This window comes from Bos taurus, chromosome 5, assembly GCF_002263795.3.
Source record: "Bos taurus isolate L1 Dominette 01449 registration number 42190680 breed Hereford chromosome 5, ARS-UCD2.0, whole genome shotgun sequence".
Lineage (NCBI taxonomy): Eukaryota > Metazoa > Chordata > Mammalia > Artiodactyla > Bovidae > Bos > Bos taurus.
In genome coordinates this window covers 84,461,237-84,481,344 of record NC_037332.1, presented here as the reverse complement: position 1 = coordinate 84,481,344, position 20,108 = coordinate 84,461,237, and the positions used below count along the sequence as shown (strand labels likewise).

General features: G+C 38.5%; 1 protein-coding gene across 12 annotated transcripts in view; it reads right to left on the bottom strand.

Annotated features, from left to right (window-relative positions):
• Positions 1–20,108, bottom strand: part of LMNTD1 (lamin tail domain containing 1) — a 489,613-nt gene that overhangs the window by 13,872 nt on the left and 455,633 nt on the right. For all 12 annotated transcript variants that reach the window (XM_059887032.1, XM_059887035.1, XM_059887034.1 and 9 more), the window contains 4 exons: positions 14,672–14,858; positions 13,535–13,654; positions 9,176–9,390; positions 8,055–8,220 (listed from right to left, as the gene is read on the bottom strand). In XM_059887032.1, the coding sequence (XP_059743015.1) occupies positions 8,055–8,220; positions 9,176–9,390; positions 13,535–13,654; positions 14,672–14,858 (688 nt within the window). The remainder of the gene's footprint in view (positions 1–8,054; positions 8,221–9,175; positions 9,391–13,534; positions 13,655–14,671; positions 14,859–20,108) is intronic.

The window sequence follows — 20,108 nt, the reverse complement described above, 5'->3', positions numbered from 1 at the left end:
GGTTGGGAAGATCACCTGAGAAGGACATGGCAACCTACTCCAGTATTCTTGCCTGGGAAACCCCATGGACAGAGGAGCCTGGTGGACAAAGTCCATGGGGTTGCCAAAGAGTAGGGCATGACTTAGCAACAAAACAACACTATAACAACATTGGTATGGAAGATGGTAGCAGCTGTTGAGTCCTCAGCTAAAATGAACGCACTGCAATGTGCAATATGGATCACAGATGGTAGGTAAATGCATTAGTGAGCAAATAAAGTGGGCTGGAAGAAGCACACGCCGGAATCAAGATTGCCGGGAGAATATCAATAATCTCAGATATGCAGATGACACCATCCTTATGGCAGAAAGTGAAGAGGAACTAAAAAGCCTTTTGATGAAAGTGAAAGAGGAGAGTGAAAAAGTTGGCTTAAAGCCGAACATTCAGAAAACAAAGATCATGGCATCTGGTCCCATCACTTCATGGGAAATAGATGGGGAAACTGTGGAAACAGTGTCAGACTTTATTTTGGGGGGCTCCAAAATCACTGCAGATAGTGATTGCAGCCATGAAATTAAAAGACGCTTACTCCTTGGAAGGAAAGTTATGACCAACCTAGAAGCATATTCAAAAGCAGAGACATTACTTTGCCAACAAAGGTCCGTCTAGTCAAGGCTATGGTTTTTCCAGTGGTCATGTATGGATGTGAGAGTTGGACTGTGAAGAAAGCTGAGCACCGAAGAATTGATGCTTTTGAACTGTGGTGTTGGAGAAGACTCTTGAGAGTCCCTTGGACTGCAAGGAGATCCAACCAGTCCATTCTGAAGGAGATCAGCCCTGGGTGTTCATTGGAAGGAATGATGCTAAAGCTGAAACTCCAGTACTCTGGCTACCTCATGCGAAGAGTTGACTCATTGGAAAAGACCCTGATTGCTGGGAGGGATTGGGGGCAGGAGGAGAAGGGGACGACAGAGGATGAGATGGCTGGATGGCATCACTGACTCGATGGACGTGAGTCTGAGTGAACTCTGGGGGTTGGTGATGGACAGGGAGGCCTGGCCTGCTGCAATTCATGGGGTGGCAAAGAGTCGGACATGACTGAGCAACTGAACTGAACTGAAAATGCCTCAAACAGTACACACACCCACACTGTTAGCTTGTAGCAGTGTCTGTAGGATATTCTCTTCCAACTAGTTTTGCCATTTGAATTAACAGAAGAAAGTTGATAAAGTTGTCCATAGTCAGTTGGCTCTTCTCAGCAAGATGAAAGCACACGCTTGGTCTGGGAACAATGGTGACAGCACAATGCAAACACATGTGCTTTGTTGAGGGCCTTTAATGTTTCCAAGAATGAGTCTTTTATGCTGCAGTCAGTGCTCTGATAGCTCCAAGTGCATACTGCTGCTGCTGCTGCTGCTGCTGCTGCTGCTGCTGCTAAGTCGCTTCAGTCGTGTCCGACTCTGTGCGACCCCAGAGATGGCAGCCCACCAGGCTCCCACATCCCAGGGATTCTCCAGGCAAGAACACTGGATCGGGTTGCCATTTCCTTCTCCAATGCATGAAAGTGAAAAGTGAAAGTGAAGTCGCTCAGTAGTGTCTGACTCTTAGTGACCCCATGGACTGCAGCCCACCAGGCTCCTCCATCCATGGGATTTTCCAGGCAAGAGTACTGGAGTGGGATGCCAAGTGCATACTACATTCTATCAAAAATGTTTTACTTGTCTTATTTTTTCAAATTATTATTGTGGATGATTCCAAACATGCAGGAAATATGAAGGAATAACACAAGCACATCTGTATACCTGTCACCCAGATTCAATAATTAATAGTTTGGCACATTTGCATTATCTATCCATGCTGATGTCACACCAAACCACTAGGAATCAACCAAAGATTCTGTATTTGATCTAAGAACAATCAATACGACTGCAACACAATAAACACACCTAAGGAAAGAACAAAGATTTGTCAAATCTAATCATTCTATATTCAAATTTACCTAATTATCTTAAAATGTGTTATCTAGCTGAGAATTTTGCTTTGCTTTCTTTCTGGCCAATAGTCTATTAAGTAAAACTAAATGGTAGTGGCCCCATGTGGGCCATCAGGTTCAGACATAATAATGGTCTACACAAGATGATTTCTCTCTCATTTAGTCTGGAGATGTGCCAACAGGCGTTCAGGATGGCGTTTGCATCCTCAACACATGGCTTCATCCCTAGGTTGAAATATGGCAGCTCCACTCTGTACTCATGGTACAGAGGTGACACAGAGGAGTGCACTGTCCAAGGCCATGATCCAGATGCTGTGTACACCACTTCTGTTCACGTTCCATCCTACAGAATGTAGACACATTGTCCTGCCTAGCTGCAAAGACCGAGAAACACAGGCTTTATTCTTGGTGGCCATGAGTTTAGGTTTCCCTGGACCTATGGGTCTTGTGTCTAAAGGAACAATAGTTTAGGGGCAGTAATTAGCCATCTTTGCCATGAGTGTTTCTGGAAATAACTGAGCTCTGATGAACTATCATAAGACTAATACATTGCAATATACTGATATGCTTAGATATGTTTTCAGGTAAGACTATTTTTCTCTTACACTAAATGTGTCTCATATTATTAATATTGAAAGTGAATATTGCTTTGAATATTATTCATTGTGAATATTAATAAATGGTCTATAATTTTAGGTTTTCTTTCTCCTTCCTAGACAAGATATAAGCTGTCAGGGTTCATTACTGTAACTATGCTTCCTTTCCTTTCTAATATGCCTTTTTTGGTTATCAAGCTTCTAAAAACAAACTTTTATTTAAGGATAACTTACTTGCAGAAAAGTTCACAAGTCATAACTGCACAGCATGATAAAAACAGTGATTCATGTAAACACCACTCAGATCAAGAATCAGAACATTGTTAGTATTCTAGAAGCAGTTTTGTTTAAGTGCCAAGTACTATTTCCTTCTTTCTTCCAGAGATAATGTTATTATGACCTTTAACACCATGGTTTAATTTTCATGTTTTTGAATTTTATATAAATGAAATCATATTTTGCATGTTCCTTTCAGACTGGCATCTTTTGTTCAATATCATGCTTATATGATTCATTGGTATTATTACATATAACAGTAGTTCATTTTCATTGCTGATGGGATTGTATTAATATATAATTAATCCATGATATTGTTAATGAACAACTGTATTGCTTCTCAGTTCAGTTCAGTCACTCAGTTGTGTCCGATTCTTTGCGACCCCATGGACTGCAGCACGCCAAGCTTCTCTGTCCATCACCAACTCCTGGAGCTTGCTCAAACTCATGTCCATTGAGTTAGTGATGCCATCCAACCAACTCATCCTCTGTCGTCCCCTTCTCCTCCCACCTTCAATCTTTCCTAGCATCAGGGTCTTTTCTAATAAGCCAGTTCTTTGCATCAGGTGGCCAAAGTATGGGAGTTTCAGCTTCAGCATCAGTCATTCCAATGAATATTCATGACTGATTTCCTTTAGGATTGACTGGTTTAATCTCCAAGTATTGCTCCTAATTTTTGCCTACTACAAAAAGAGTTGCTGTGATCATTATCGTCTTTGTCATTTGGTCCACATATGTGTCTATTTGTTAGGCATATACGATTCCTGGGACTAAAACTGATGAATTATGGGATATTTGTTAATTAATTTTTCTTGCCTATTGCACTCAGACTTCTAGTACAATGCTGAGTGGGAATTGTCACAATGAAAATTCTTGCCTTGAGCTGGATCTCAGGGGGAAAACTTCAATTACTTTACCATTTACTATGATAGGAATTTTGTAGACATAAAAGAAAGTATATTTGAATTTTATCTATTGAGATGGTTATAATTTTCTTTTTTATTTTGTTTAATTAATTTTCAAAGTTGGAGTCAACTTTGCATTCTTGAAATAAACTTTGTGATATATTATCTCCAAATAACCCACATATCAAAGATAATCACACTGAAAATTAGGATATATTTTGAACTGAATGATAATGAAAGTATGGCATACATCATGCCGGAAACACAACATTTCATATACTATTCTTTTAGTGTTTATCCTAAATTCCAACATGCATAATTGGTTTACTAAAGTCTAATATAAATGGATATTTTTACAACTTACTGAACAAATCATGATGTTTGGAGTACTTTAACTCCATTTTCTCCGCTCCTAATTTTTGCGCTATTGATGTTGTTATTTGGGTTAAGTAGTATCCCTCCAAATGTATATGTATATGTCCTAACCTCTTGATTGAAGTCGTGAGTATAACTTAATTTGGAAATTGAGTCTTTGCAGATGTAATCAAGTTAAGATGGATTTCTAGTAGATTAGAGTGGGCCCTAATTCAATGACTGATGTCCTTATAAGAAGAAGGAAATATGGATACAGATGCACAGATTGTGGAAAGATGGAGGCAGAGGTTAGAGTGATGCAATCCATGAGACAAGGAACACCAAGGAATGCTGGCAACCAGCAGAAGGTAGGAAGAGGCAAGGAAGATAATCCCCTAAGGCCTTCAGAGATAGTGTGACGCTGCTGAAAACCTGCTTTCAGACTGCTAGTCTCGAGAACGGTGAGAGAATAGATTTGTTTTAAGCCGCCGAGTTTGTAGTACTTTGTTACAGTAGCCTTGGGAAACTAACACAGCTGTTACGTATTTAAATTCTCTATTTTACCCCCCACAAGACAATCTTAGTATAATTCTGTGTAGTGAATATTCATTTATGTTGAACCATGTTTTGACTCTGTATTTTTTTCACTTCTTCCAGCATCTCTGTGCATCCTTCTAGGATCATTCTCTTTCCAGCTGAAGTATTTTCTTAATGTGGTCTGTGGTTGATGAATTCTCTGTTTTTGTTGGCCTGAGAATGTCTTTGTTTCATCTCATAATTTGAAGTTGATTTTTAATTGGTATAGAACTCTAGGATAATAGTGCTTTTAAATTTTTTTTTAACTTTTTATTTTACATTGGAGTATAGTGATTAATAATGTTGTGACAGTTTCAGGTACACAGCAGAGTGACTCAGCCATGCACTCACACGTATCTTTCTATTTTAGGACAGTAGTTCTTTTAGCACATTAGCACACTGAAGATATCATTCCCTAGTCTTCAGATTTCCAGTATTTGGTTTTTTAAAGTTTTATTATAATATAGAGCTACTTTTGAATTTGTGCTGCTTAGAATTTATTTTTCGTGATTCTGTGGCTTGATGTCTTTCATCGGTTTTTGAGACTTTTGTCATTATTTCTTTAAATATAACTCTTGCCCCAATCTTACTCTCCTGTCCTTTTGGGACTCAAATTACAACTCTTGTCCCGTCTCTTTTTCAAACCTGCTTTGTTCTTTTTTCCCTTATTTTTTCTCCTCTATTCTTTCCTTCCTTCCTTCTTTCCTCCTAGATTTTGGAATATTTTCCACTCCACTTCATTTTCAACACTGCTTCTAAAATTATCTTTTAAAATGCAGACAAAACTCTAAAAGATATGTCTTTAAAAACCTTCAGTGTCACCTACTCTGTCCTTCATCAACATGCATTAAACAATTACTATATGTCATGTGCCGTATTTAGTGTTACTTATGTAAATTAAAATATTTCAATTATACAATATATTTTATGAATTAATATATTTGCAATGTTCTCAACTGAAGTCAAAGAAAACCTCTTAAAATTCTGATGTATATCTGTTAATAGCGAAAATTTAATGAACAGAAAATTTTAAATGTATGTAATGAACAGACACCCTGAAAGCATTAAAGCAATTGTCTTTAAAAATTATCATTACATGGGACTTCCCTGGTGGTCCAGTGGTTAAGAGTCCACCTGCCAGCGCAGGGGACACAGGTTTGAACCCTGATCTGGAAAGATCCCACATGTTGCAGAGCAACTAAGCCTGTACGCCACAACTACTGAGCCTGTGCTCTAGGGCCTGCGAGCTGCAACTGTTGAGCCTGTGCACCCTAAAGTCCATACTCTGCAACAAGAGAAAGCACCGCAGTGAGAGAAGCCACACAACGAGAAGACCTCACACTGCAACAGAAAGTAGCCTCCGCTGGCCACAACTAGAAAACACCCCAGTGCAGCAACAAAGACCCAGCACAGAAAAAAATATAAATAAATTTTTAAAATGATCACTTTATAATATACAAATACAGTGCAATTTATGTTGAACAAAAAATTTACTGAATACTCAATGTAAGTTGCCATCACTATAGAAAGGTGTATCAAGAAAATTTGAAGTCAAATTTCTTTGGTAAACAAGTTGTTGAGAATAAGTGAAGGCTATCATTAATTGGAGAAAAACATGAAGATACTTCTTAAAATCTCAAGTCTAAGTCATAAAGTCCTAAAAATGTGTATCTATAAAATATATATGTATATTAAATGTGTGTATATATATATATATATATATACACATATAACTTATTGCTGAAAAAGCTTTTTAAATTTCAGATCCAAATCTCATACTTTATAGATGAAGCAACTCAGACACAAAGACATAGGAAACTTAATTTTATGAAATGGAATATATTTAGGAATTTACAGAATTTCCATCATTCCACTTCTAAAAGGCATTATTTTGGGGGGTGCTATTTCTAGCATGCATTAGCATACTAGCATGGTGGTTTTCGTACTGAGTGTACAGAATCCTGTGATTCCAAATAAGTGCCTCAGAGGTCACAGGGAAGAAGGAGAGAAGAAAATGGATGGGACTTCCTGGTGGTGCAGAGGGTAAGAATCCACCTGCCAATGCAGGGGACATGGGTTCGATCCCTGGTCCAAGAAGATCTGACATGCCACAGGGCAACTAAGCCCATGCACCACAACTCCCGAGCCCAAGCACCCTAGAGCCTGAGTTCTGCAACAAGAGAAGCCATTGCAATGAGAAGCCCGAGCACAACAATTAGAGAGTTGCCCCCATTCACTGAAACTAGAGAAAGCCCATGCATGGCAGCTAAGACCCAGCACAGCCAAAATGTATATAAATGAGTAAATAAAAGAAGAAGATAGCTATAGTGGGTAGTGGGAATCACTTTTCTTCAACTTGGATGGGTCTGTTTTCATCCATTTCATGTATTGGGATTCTGCCCAAGATTTCACTTAAAAAAGCATCTTTCTGCTAAATATGTTTGTAAATAATTTTAACTTCTCCAGGATTTAGCTACTATATGAAAGCTTAGGATCTGGCACCATATCTAATCAGTTATTAATTATTTGGGAGCTCCTGGTGAACCTTGTGAAATTTCTTGCCAGAAAATATCACATAGGCTTACTTTTTTTTTTCTCCAAGTTTAACAGATTCGTGGACTTCCTAAAGTCCACGAACAGATCCTGGGCTAATAACACCAACTCTAAAAGCTTTACTTAAAGGACTTATATAAGAAACTTCTGGTTGAAAAAAGAGTAAGAATTTGGGATTAATATTAGAATGTGTTGAGAAAAAATGGATTTTTTTTTTAGCACAGCTTAACTTATAGGTCCCATTTATCCTGTCTAATGAGAAACAAAATATACTTTTGACAACACTTAAAGAGTCCTATGTCCTCTTGTCATTCATGATGTTCTTTTGATGATGCATTCAGACACCTGATGCAAAGAGCCAACTCAATGGAAAAGTCCCTGATGCTGGGAAAGACTGAAGGCCAAAGGAGAAGGGGCCAGCAGAGGATGAGGTGGTTAGATAGCATTACCCACTCATTGGACATGAATCTGAGCAAATTGCTGGAGATGGTGAAGCAGAGGAAGCCTGGCATGCTGCAGTCCATGAGGTCTCGAAGAGTCGGACACGACTTAGCAACTGAACAGCAACAGCAGTAACTCAGACACTGTGCTAGAGCAGGAGTACTAGGTTGGCTAAAAGTTTGTTTGGGGTTTTCCATGCCACTGCATGGAAAACCCGAATGGACATAAGTCAACAAGCTCATGGTACTGACTTTAGAGACCATCTATTCTTGAGGATATGAATAATTTTAAACACTTTTACTACTTAACCACATTTTTACTAGTTTACACACACACATACATCACTTACCCTCCACTGGAATAGTTTCCCTTTGACCTACCTGGACTGGATCAGTCCGGGTTGACCTGAGCTGTCTGTTTAAGCTGTGTTCAGTCACGGAGGTGTTGTAAGCTTTGGTCAGTGCACAGTAGGGGTGTGCAGGGACATTAGGACTGCGGCACCATGGGCTGCGAGTGGGGAAAAGGGTTGGTGGGATTTCTTTTTCTCTGTAAAAGAAAAATTGAGCCCAAATTGAACTCAAAAGCCACTTCATCCAGTGATGTGAATAATGAAGGCTCCATTAGAGTGAAAGCATGTTCCAAGATCAGAGAGCATGGCTTTTCCAGTCTTGTGGGCATCACTGTTATTACATCAGAAGCATTTGACTACATATAAATAACATAAATTCTGTACTTTCAGCCACAGCCAGCTCTTGATCCAAGATGAAAGTTCTAGATGATGCAAATCTTCCTCCACCTAAGCACTATGAAAGGCATGGTGGTGACTTCCTCTCTGCACTGCTCCTTGGCCTAACCTCTAACAGCAGGGCTGCTATGAAATGAAACAACCAGAGGGGGTCTTAATATCAACTTGTGGAAATTGCCAGCCTTTATTTTCTCATGAGTGTGTCTCTGCTTGCTCTGTGTTTTCGTGTTTCAAAACATAAAAGCTATTATGGTTTTTATGGTTCCTATTTAAAACAGAAGTTTTTTTTTTTTTTGTCTTTATCAATTTATCTGTTCATCACATTGTCACCCAGTCATTCCCCACCTGTTCAACCCTTATTAATTGTGGGAAGGACTCAATTAAAAAAAAAAAAATCAAGCGGACTTTCCTGGTGGCTCAGTGGTAATGAATCTGCCTCCCAATCCAGGAGACATGGATGCAATCCCTGATCTGGCAAGATCCCACATGCCAAGGAGCAACTAAGCCCGTGTGCCACAACTGTTGAGCCTGTGCTCTTGAGCCTGGGAGCAGCAAATACTGAGCCCACGTGCTGCAACTTCAGAAGCCCACATGCCCTAGCGTCCGTGCTCTGTGACAAGAGCAGCCGCCACAATGAGAAGCCTGCGTACCACCTCTAGAGAGTAGCCCCCGCTCTCCACAACTAGAGAAAAGCCTGCGCAGCAACAATGACCCAGCACAGCCAAAAATGAGATGAAAAAAAAGAGCAACTTTTACCTCTTAAGAAAAGCTTGAACTTGTTCCACCTGGCATTTTGAGGAATCTCGCTTACACTGATCTTGTTTTTCTTTACTCGTAGTTACAACTGCTGGCCAATGAAACATGTGCCTTTGAGGGGTTGCACTTATTATTGAGCATCTGTCAAATTCGATGTCAGTCTCTAATTTCTCCCACGCTTGCTTCCAGTGAATGGGAGTGTACCAGGCAACAGCCTAACAAAAATGATTCATTAATATTAAATACTATTAGAGTTAGGTTTTTAAAATGACACAGGCTTATTGTGGGCTTCCCAGATAGCTCAGTTGGTAAAGAATCTGCCTGCAGTGCAGGAGACCCTGTTTTGATTCCTGGGTTGGGAAGATCCTCTGGAGAAGGGATAGGCTACCCACTCCAGTATTCTTGGGCTTCCCTTGTGGCTCAGCTGGTAAAGAATCTGCCTGAAATGCAGGAGACCTGGGTTCGATCCCCTGGGTTGGGAAGATCCCCTGGAGAAGGGAAAGGCTACCCACTCCAGTATTCTGGCCTGGAGAATTCCATGGACTGTATAGTACATGGGGTCGCAAAGAGTCGGACACGACTGAGTGACTTTCACTTCACTTCACTTCACGCTCATTGCAATAAAATTTCAGTCAAACTGTAATGTCATTTATGTACTGTGAAATGATTAGTGAAACACACAATGAGGCTATAGTGAGACATCCTGCCTTAGTTTCCGACTCTGAAAATTTCAAGCTGCATCTCCTCAGGCAGGTTATCACTTACTCCCTTGGAAAGTATCCTCATATATAAAATGGGGAAGGTGGTGGCTATATGATGGCATTATGAGATTTAGTTAAGCTACTGAATTTCATAATTAAAAGGAACTGTGCAAAAAGTTATATTAATAAGTTAAATTGTATTAGTTAATATATTTGTATATTATATATTTATATAATAATTTTTATAGAGTAAATATAATATAAATACATATATTAAATATGGGGCTTCCCTCGTGGCTCAGTGGCAGAGAATCCATCTGCAAGGCAGGAGATACAGATTCAGTCCCTGGGTTGGCAAGATCCCTTGGAAAAGGAAGTGGCAACCCACTCTAGTATTCTTGCCTGGAGAATCCCATGGACAGAGGAGCCAGGAAGGCTAGAGTCCATGGGGTCATAAAAGCATTAGACATGACTCAGTGACTAAACAGCAACAATATTAGATATATTATATGTTAAATATAGTATAAATATAAAATATATATTAGATAATATAAATATGGGCTTCCCTAGTGGCTCAGATGGTAAAGAATCCACCTTAGATGGTAAAGAATCTTCCTACAATTCAGGGTTTCATCTTCAAACCTGGATTTGACCCCTGGAGAAACTCCCCTGGAGAATGGAACAGCTACTCACTCTAGTATTATTGCCTGGAGAATTCTATGAACAGAGGAGCCTGGCGGGCTATAGTGTACAGGGTCACAAAGAGTCAGACACAACTGAGTGACTAGCATCAGTTCAGTTTAGTTCAGTCGCTCAGTCATGTCTGACTCTTTGTGACCCCATGAATCGCAGCACGCCAGGCCTCCCTGTCCATCACCATATCCCAGAGTTCACTCAGACTCATGTCCATCGAGTCAGTGATGCCATCCAGCCATCTCATCCTCTGTCGTCCCCTTCTCCTCCTGCCCCCAATCCCTCCCAGCATCAGAGTCTTTTCCAATGAGTCAACTCTTCGCATGAGGTGGCCAAAGTACTGGAATTTCAGCTTTAGCATCATTCCTTCCAAAGAAATCCCAGGTGACTAGCATATACACACACAAACATATATAAATACATACATATATTATTTGAGATGGGAAATGGGTGTTAAAACTAAAGACATGAAGAGGAAACCACGATCTCCAAGCTAGAATCCTAGGTGGGCAGTTTGTTTTGGTTTCCCGAATATGTGGCATGTATACAACATATATGTGTAAAAATCATTCAGAAAAATCTTGTGTAGGGACTGATAATTATGTCTTTGTTCAACAGAGAAAGTTAAGCACTGCAGTATACACAAACGATCTACTTGTTCTTGTGTTTTGTTTTTAGTTTATAAAATTATAGAGGCTTAGATTGATGTTGTATCCTTTGAAAAACCCTCTGTTTGCCTTGATAAGTTAAACACACGTAAGGACAACACAAGGCAAGTTCAGCTAGGCAAAGAAAGAGAAAGATAAAAGATTTTTTTTTAAATTTAATTTCATAGATCACAGCAGGAAACCCCACTTTTGGTTCAGGTCATCAGTTAGGGATTCTCCTCTTTTGCAGCTCAAATAGATATTTTTGTGGAAAATATGTTAATCATCTTTTGAGTAAAATCTCTCTCAATTAGATTGTAAGCCTTTCCTAGCCAAGAGCAATATTTTATTTCTTCTTGTATTATAAGGGACTCAAAAATATCTACTGATAATGATAATGTGATCAAATAAAATGATACAATTTTAATCTCACTTCTGAAATGTTGACCATCTGAACCTTGTGGGCTATTTTTAGTACCTAACAGAAAAATTTTTGGAGTTGGAATGTCTGGTTGTATTTTACTTTCGCCATTTTGCCAGTCATGTGACCTTGAGAAAGCCATTTAACTTTCCAAGCCCCAGTTTCTTCCTCTGTAAAATGCTTAATCTGAGAATCAAAGGAGATAATGCGCATATAAGCAGCCCTTCATGAGCCGCTACAGCACTGGAATTCGCTGCTCCATATTTTCTGAGAACAATGTATTGGGAAAATTCAAGGCATTCAGTCATATGAGATGCCTATTACATTTTTGGCATGTAATGTAGAGGCTACAAATCATATAGGACAAAAATGTGGTTGGTGAAAAAAATCTAGCCTTATTTAAAAATCAGTAGCCTCATAGAATCATAGTGATTGTACTACATAATCTTACATAAACTCATGATGGAGCAGGACTAAATCTACCTTTATATTACACCATATGGCTTGTAGCTGATTGAATATTAACCATTGGCAAGTTAGTGATGAACCAAAAAGCAGTCTGTCATACTTTATTTAGGTTTCTATTTTTAGAGTTAGACACGACTTAGTGACTTAACGACGATATGACTGAACAACGATATAACTTCTCTTTGCCACACTTTTTTTAAAAAGAGTATTTTTCAAGTCCAGACTCAGGACCTATTCTAATCTATGTCATTGTCTACTATGTCATTGTCTACTCTTGTTTTAGTCAGATTTCAGGTTCTGTAACTTTTCCCACAAGATATAAATTATTTTCAACACACAAGTTATATCAACACAAAGCCACTCCAGGATCGCAAAGAAAGCTTGGATCTGTCTGTTTTTCAGCATGTCTAATTTCAAGGAAAATTTGTCTGCCAACTGCAGATAGTGAGATCCAGTATCACTGAGGTGAGAACAGGAATTAATTGTTTTTTTAAAAAAGGGGGAGAATTTTGTGCTTATATTAGGGTTTTCCGATTGACAATGTCACACCTCAGTGTATTTAATGGAAATATTTTCTATTTGAATTAAACAATGCTGATTGCTTTACCGTGGGGTGGAAATTCCAATAAGATGTGACCTTAAAAAAAGGTCCCCTCCCTCCTGAATCATAGACTTATTTCTAGTAGACTTAATTTTACAGTGAATAAAGTATAATGTGTGTGTGTGCTTAGTCACTCAGTCATGACCAACTCCTTGCTACCCAGTGGACTTGTAGCCCACCAGGCTCCTGTGTCCATGGGATTTTCCAAGCAAGAATACTGGGAGTGGGTTGCCATTTCCTCCTCCAGCAGATCTATCTTCTCCACCCAGGGATCAACCTAGTGTCTCTTGCGTCTCCTGCATTGTTAGGCAGATAGTTTACCACTAGCGCCACCTGGGAAGCCTGAATAAATTATATAGTCACTACAAGTTAGAGTCTATAGTCCTCTGAGAGTAGGAATCTTGACCTGTGTTATATTCCCAACATTTATCACACTTATCACAGCCCTGGGAATAGAGAAGAATCTCGACAAGCAATTGAGAAATGAAGAAACTAATAGAAAAAAGCCCACATGTAGTTCCTTCCTTTCTCATCCTTCTCTTCAGGAGAAGGCTGAATGCCATAAATAAAATCCATGCTTGATTCTGAAACTTGAAGTCACTTCTAGAAATACAGGATATTAAAATTATCTTTGCCAAACTATAAGCACCTCTTTGGCACTCAAGAGAGGCTGCTACTGATTTGCCTGACATGTTATGACAGTTAGTGACGGTTCTTTCCAAGCTTTTAAAGATGAAAAACTCATTGAGCGAGCTAAGAGGGGAAGGGAGGACACAAGCAGAGCTATCCGTTCTTATTAAAAACCATTATTAAGGACTGGACACTGACTTCACCATTAGGTTTGCACAGGATTGTTGTACAGTTTGGGCCTGTTTGAAACCTGTTTTGTTCCTTCCAAAGAAAATCTGATGGTGACTGATGCTTTACTTCAGATGCTGCTGTCCAGACCTGTAAGAAAAGATTTTGTTAATGACAGTTGCCAGTGGAGTTCAATGTAGTTTTATAACTGTAAGAGTTATTGCAACACATCTTTTAAACAGGTGAGTTTTTTTTTAAGATTAAAAAAAGTCTTTATTGAATTTGGCATAATGTTGCTTCTGTTTCATGTTTTGGTTTTTTGGCTTCAAGGTATGTGGGATCTTAGCTTCCCAATGAGGGATTGAACCTGCAGCCCCTGCATCCGAAGGTGAAGTCCTAACTACTAGACCTCCAGGGAAGTCCCAGAGGTCTTTAAAATATATCGACATCCAAACCAGTCAATCCTAAGGGAAATCAACCCTGAATACTTGTTGGAAAGCCTGATGCTGAAGCTGAATTTCCAATCTTTTGGCCACCTAATTCGAAGAGCTGACTCATTGAAAAAGACCCTGATGCTGGGGGAAGATTGAAGGCAAAAGGAAAAGGGGCTGGCAGAGAATGAGATGTTTGGATAGCATCACTGATTCAATGGACACACGCTTGGGCGAACTCCGGGAAATGGTGAGGGGCAGGGAGGCCTGGCATGCTGCAGTCCATAGGGTCGCAAAGAGTCAGACATGACTTAACGACTGAACAACAACAATAATCTGTAATGTCAAGTTGTATAACTGCAAAGCTGGTTTATGTAGTTTAGAGGGATGCCTGAGAAAGAGGGAGGAGCTCTTTAGTATCACCTAAGGAAACCTTCTCTTTCCTTTCTTTTAAAGACTATGCTGCTTAGTTTTAAGAACTTAGATATTTCATTCTGATAGTTAAAGCATAAAAACACAAAGTATTGTATGCCAAATTGAAGAAAGCTACAGAAATTTAATTATGAGAATTTATTTTCAGAGATGAACAAAGTGACACAATTAACTAACAACAACCCCAAAGTCACAGTTAACAGAGAGATCAAAGAAACCACCCGTGCTTAAGCCACAGTCTGACTGGGGAAATGGAGTTTTTCCTGTACAATTCTAGTTCATAGTATTTATATCTTATACTCACGGTTACTGTGGAATTGGCCTGCATTATGATACCGGGAAGGAATCGGTAGAGAGAGATTGTTTGTCCACCCACATTTTGTTGGAGAGTATGATTTCCAATTTCCAGCTCTTTGTCGGGGGAAGAGTTAATGAGCTTCACGAATAAACCCTTGACATTCACCTCAGCTATTTTAATGTCTCCAACAGCACTAGCAAATAAAATGCAAAGATTACAAATTGCATTCAGAAGAGAGGGTCTTTAGCTCACTTTAAGAACAGAAAAATAAATATGCTTTGGAAGTTGTTGCTGAGCACTGTTTTCTGTTGGACAAATTCCATGTAGAAATAGTGTATTTTGTGCCCTAAGCAAAAGGTGTGATTTCTTAGTTCTGCATGTTTATCTGTGGAAAAGAATTATTTTTATGTAAAATATTTAAAGAAAGCTTTAAAAAATGCTTCAGATACCAAGGTAAAGATGCCATTGTTGGTGTTTGGTTGCTAAGTCATGTCCAACTCTTTGTGGACATGGATGGATGTAGCTCACAGAATTCCTCTGTCCCACCATCTTTGTCCATGGGATTTTTCAAGCAAGAATACTAGAGTGGGTTGCTATTTCCTTCTCCAAAGGATCTTTCTGATCCAGGGTCGAACCTGTGTCCCCTGCATTGCAAGACAGATTCTACCACTGGACCACCAGGGAAGCCCTAAAGATGCCATGCCATGCCATGCTATGCTAAGTTGCTTCAGTCATGCCTGACTGGGCGACACTATGGACTGTAGCCTGCCAGGCTTCTCTGTCCTCAGGATTCTCCAGGCAAGAATACTGGAGTGTGTTGCAATGTCCTCCTCCAGATCTTCCTGACCCAGGGATTGAACCTGCATCTCATTAAGTCTCCTTCATTGGCAGACAGGTTCTTTACCACTAACTCTACCTAGGAAGTCCAAAGATGCCATAGGAAGGCAAATTCTCTGCTGTACTTCCACCAGTACTGTTCTACCTCAATCTCGCTTCTCCTTAAAGACTTCAATTGCAAGAATTTAGATTTTTTAAAATGTTGGCCTAATTTGTCCTTATGCTTGGTTTTATTTTTTTCTGTTTTTTCTCCCTAATCTCTTTGTTCTCTATAATTCAGTCTTGATTTTTTTTCTGAGAATGTTCCAGTTCAATAATTCTCTCTTCTGTTGCATCAGATATATTGTTAAACTCATATACTTTTGAAATAGTAATTTCTGTTATTGGATTTATTTTATTTCTAGAATTTCCTATTGATTCTTTAATTTTAGTTTCCAATTCTATGCTAAAAACGTTTATCTTGCCATTTAATTTCTTGACTATTTTAGTCAATGTTATTTAAAAATCCCTATCAGATAACCATAATATCTGGATCACCTAGGCCTGTTTTTTGTATTCATTTTTAATCTTAGCTTTGGGTCAAGTTTTACTATATCTTGTTACGTTTGACTTAGTGCCTAGTATCAATATAATATATTGAACTTTGCAGAGGTAATATAAAGCTATGTATAATGTTTTCTCAGTCCACAGAGGATTTACTTTAGCTCTGGCAGCCATCGACATTGGGGGGAAATCACTTTAACCCAATCAGGGTGTAAAATAATTTGACACTAAGCTTTGGCCCAAATTACTAGTGGTGTTAGTCACTCAGTCCAACTCTCTGTGGCCACGTGGATTGCAGCCTGCCAGGCTCCTCTGTCCATGGAATTCTCCAGGCAAGAATTCTGGAGTGGATTGCTATTTTCTTCTCCAGGGGATCTTCCTCCCCCAGGGATCAAACCTGTGGCTCCTGCATTGCAGGCAGATTCTTTACTGTCTAAGCCACCAGAGAAGTCCAAATATAATGTAAGTGCTATATAAATAGTTGAAGATGAGTAGCAAATTCAAGTTTTGATTTTTGGAATTTCATGGAATTTTTTTTCAAATATTTTCCATATGAAGGGTCAGCTATACTTTCTTCTCTCCAAATATCAAATTCCTAGCAAATATATAATACTATATACAGTTTCAAATTAAACTAAATTAACAGGGTGGGGGTTTTTTTGTTTGATTATGCTTTAATCTGTAACATACTGCCATGAGTCTTTGGATGTGGCATTTAACCAAAAAGGCTGAATATGGTCACTCTCTGTATGAAAGGTGTAAATACATAAGGTGACAACATTTTTGTGTACTATTTTTAAAACATGATAAATGGCATTATCAACATTACTCATAATTTAAATATTATGTATACATTAGAGATCATCTACATAGCAGCAATTATGTAAGAGGAACACTAGAAAATAAAACTTTATAATGTTCTTTTGCAGTGCTTCATCAATTAAATGTTTTATCTGAAGAATCTATGATATAAAAATTAGAATCTGAGTTTTACTTTTTGAATGCATGGGTTGTAACCCACAGAAATGAGGAGTATATTGTTTGGTCAGGGTCTTATTAGTTTAAGAAGCAAAAAATTTAAGAACCAAAACATGCCACCATTAAAAATACTAAATCTGAAAATAATGTAGCTAAAAGTTAAATCATTCTGTCCAGTAAGTTCCAAAAAATTCACACATTTCAAACATTAAGGCAACTTTTCCCCAACCAAACAGTACTTTATAAAAATACATGTTACTTCAAAACATTATATACATAGTGAAAATAAATTTAGCTAGTTGTAATCTTTAATACATTAATAAAGTATCACATATTACAAAGAATTTATGCTAGGTGCTTGCATGTATGTGCAGGTGGAATTAGAGTTTTAAGTACAGGCTTCACTGAGTGAAGTGAACGTCCTTCTTTAGCGAGTTCTCGTGTCACACACATAAAGTGGCCGTGGGATCGCTTCTTCCCACTTCTCTACAATATTGGAACTGCATTTCTTCAGGTGGCCAGACATTTATTTTGAATATAGCCTTACTGTTGGATGTACTTTTGAAGTCATAACTGAAAATCTGGGATGACCCTCCTTCTTGACAGGCTCTGAAATTCAGTTTTTATTCATCCAGTCTTGTGAGACTGCCAAAGTCTCTGATTAAATTCTCAGCCTCTTGGTGGTGGTAGGTTAGTCACTAAGTTGTGTCCAACTCTTGCGACCCCATGGACTGTAGCCTGCCAGATTCTTCTGTCTTTGGGATTTCCCAGGCAAGAATAGTGGAGTGGATAGACATTTCCTTCTCCAGGGGATCTTCCCAACCCAGGGATCGAACCTGAGTCTCCTGCACTGCAGGTGAACTCTTTACTGCTGAGCCACCAGGAAAGCTAGTGAGACTGCCAAAAATCTCTGATTAAATTCTCAGCCTCTTAGCTGCTGCTTTCACATCGACAACTGTTTTGAGGAGAAAAGTGGCTCCAAATGTCAGGCTATCTCTCTGAGTTCCCTCTCCTAGAAGAGGGCTTGTGAGAATAAAGGATGATTTATGTGAGAATAAAGGAGAATAAATTAAGATCTATGAAATCTTGATCTACACTAGCAAACTGCTTTCAGCAGTCTTATTTTATACCCATACTACATTGTACAAAGATGCCTGTTTTGTAGAGGTTCATTTGTGAGCAATTTATATACCAGTTCTTTTCTTTTACATTAGCATTATGGTTCTTACTAAGTTGTATATATAACATTTTTACGGTTCTTTGATAGCCCTTGAATTTCTCAGTGTCATCCTCATTCTAGTGCTATTGAATTCTCTGTGGGATGTTTTCATTTCTTGACAGAATTCCTTTTCGTTTTTCATACTTGCCTTTTCTGCCTGGGATGATGAGCAGTAGGTTGAGTTTTTCTTTTAAACAGATAAGACCCTAGGATATCTCAGTTATCCCTTTGGTATCTGTATGTATTTGGATATGTATAGTTGCTTTTCAAAAATGTTCTATTATTCAAGTGAAATGTTTATTCAGTGATGCTAAATTTTTATTTTATGTATGTAAGTAGAATAGATTAGCTTGTCTGAAAGAAAAAATACTATTGTCCATATCAGAGCTAGTAAATTCACTTGCCTTCCTTTTGATATAATGCCAAAAGTTACAGAAAAATGCTTCATACAATACAAGGAAATTCACAGAGCCAGGGCTGTTAATCTGCTATCACACAGCCTTTTATAGTTATCTTTTTTCTTCCCTGTAAGCCCTCCCATTATTTCTTTCGTAGGAAAATGACTTGAAACCTCTGCTTATAAGTTGAGTGAGATGGGCTGAGTGTAGAGTGATATACTAAACAGTCTGTCAGTAGCCTTTGCATGGTCTTGATTTATAGATATTGAAAAGACAAATGGCCAAATCTCTTATTTTTTAAATGATAATTTTTCATTATTTAAGCTCTAATTTCTCTACTTGTAGGGTTCTACTTGATAGCTCCATGCTACTTATCTGCCTTTAGGGTTTTGCTACTCTAAAGTCTACTAAACTTATCTCTAGCATTTCAGTTCCTCCAATAGGCATGGATCTAACGTTGTCTGAGAAGATTGACCCTATGTTTATAGCTGCCATTAACAAAACGAAAGACGAAGACCACATGATCACAGTTTTTACATCAGATGCAGAAAAAATTTTTTTGACAAAATCCAACATCTTTTCACTATAACAACTCAAAAAATAGGTAACGAAAAAACATACCTCAGCATAATAAAGGCCATACTTGAAAACAACCTCAGCTAACACAATCAATGAGATAAAATTTCCTTTAAATCCGGAACAAGGCAAGGACACCCATTCTCACCACTGTTATTCAAGATAGCACTGGGAGTCTTACCCAAAGCATTCAGGCAAGAAAAAGAAATAAAAGGTGTCAAATAAGAAAGGAAAAAGTAAATCATCTCTGTTTGCAGATGATGTGATTTTATAAGTAAAAATCCCTAAGAAAATCACAAAACAAATTCATTAAATTTGTAGGATACAAAAATCAACATACAAAAATCAGTGATGATTCTGGGCACTAACTAACCAAAAGGGAAATTAAGAAAACAATCCCATTTACTTGGGCCAAAGATCTAAACAGACATTTCTCCAAAGAAGACATACAGATGGCTAACAAACATTTGAAAAGATGCTCAACATCACTCACTATCAGAGAAATGCAAATCAAAACCACAATGAGGTACCATCTCACAGCGGTCAGAATGGCTGCTGTCAAAAAATGTCTACAAACAATAAATGCTGGAGAGGATGTGGAGAAAAGGGAACCCTCTTACACTCTTGGTTGGAATGCAAACTAGTACAGCCACTATGGAAAACAGTGTGGAGATTCCTTAAAAAACTGGAAACAGAACTGCCATATGACCCACCAATCCCACTGCTGGGCATACACACCAAGGAAACCAGAATTCAAAGAGACACAAGTACCCCAGTGTTCATTGCAGCACTGTTTATAATAGCCAGGACATGGAAGCAACCTAGATGTCCATCGGCAGACGAATGGATAGGAAAGCTGCAGTACATATACACAGTGGAATATTACTCAGCT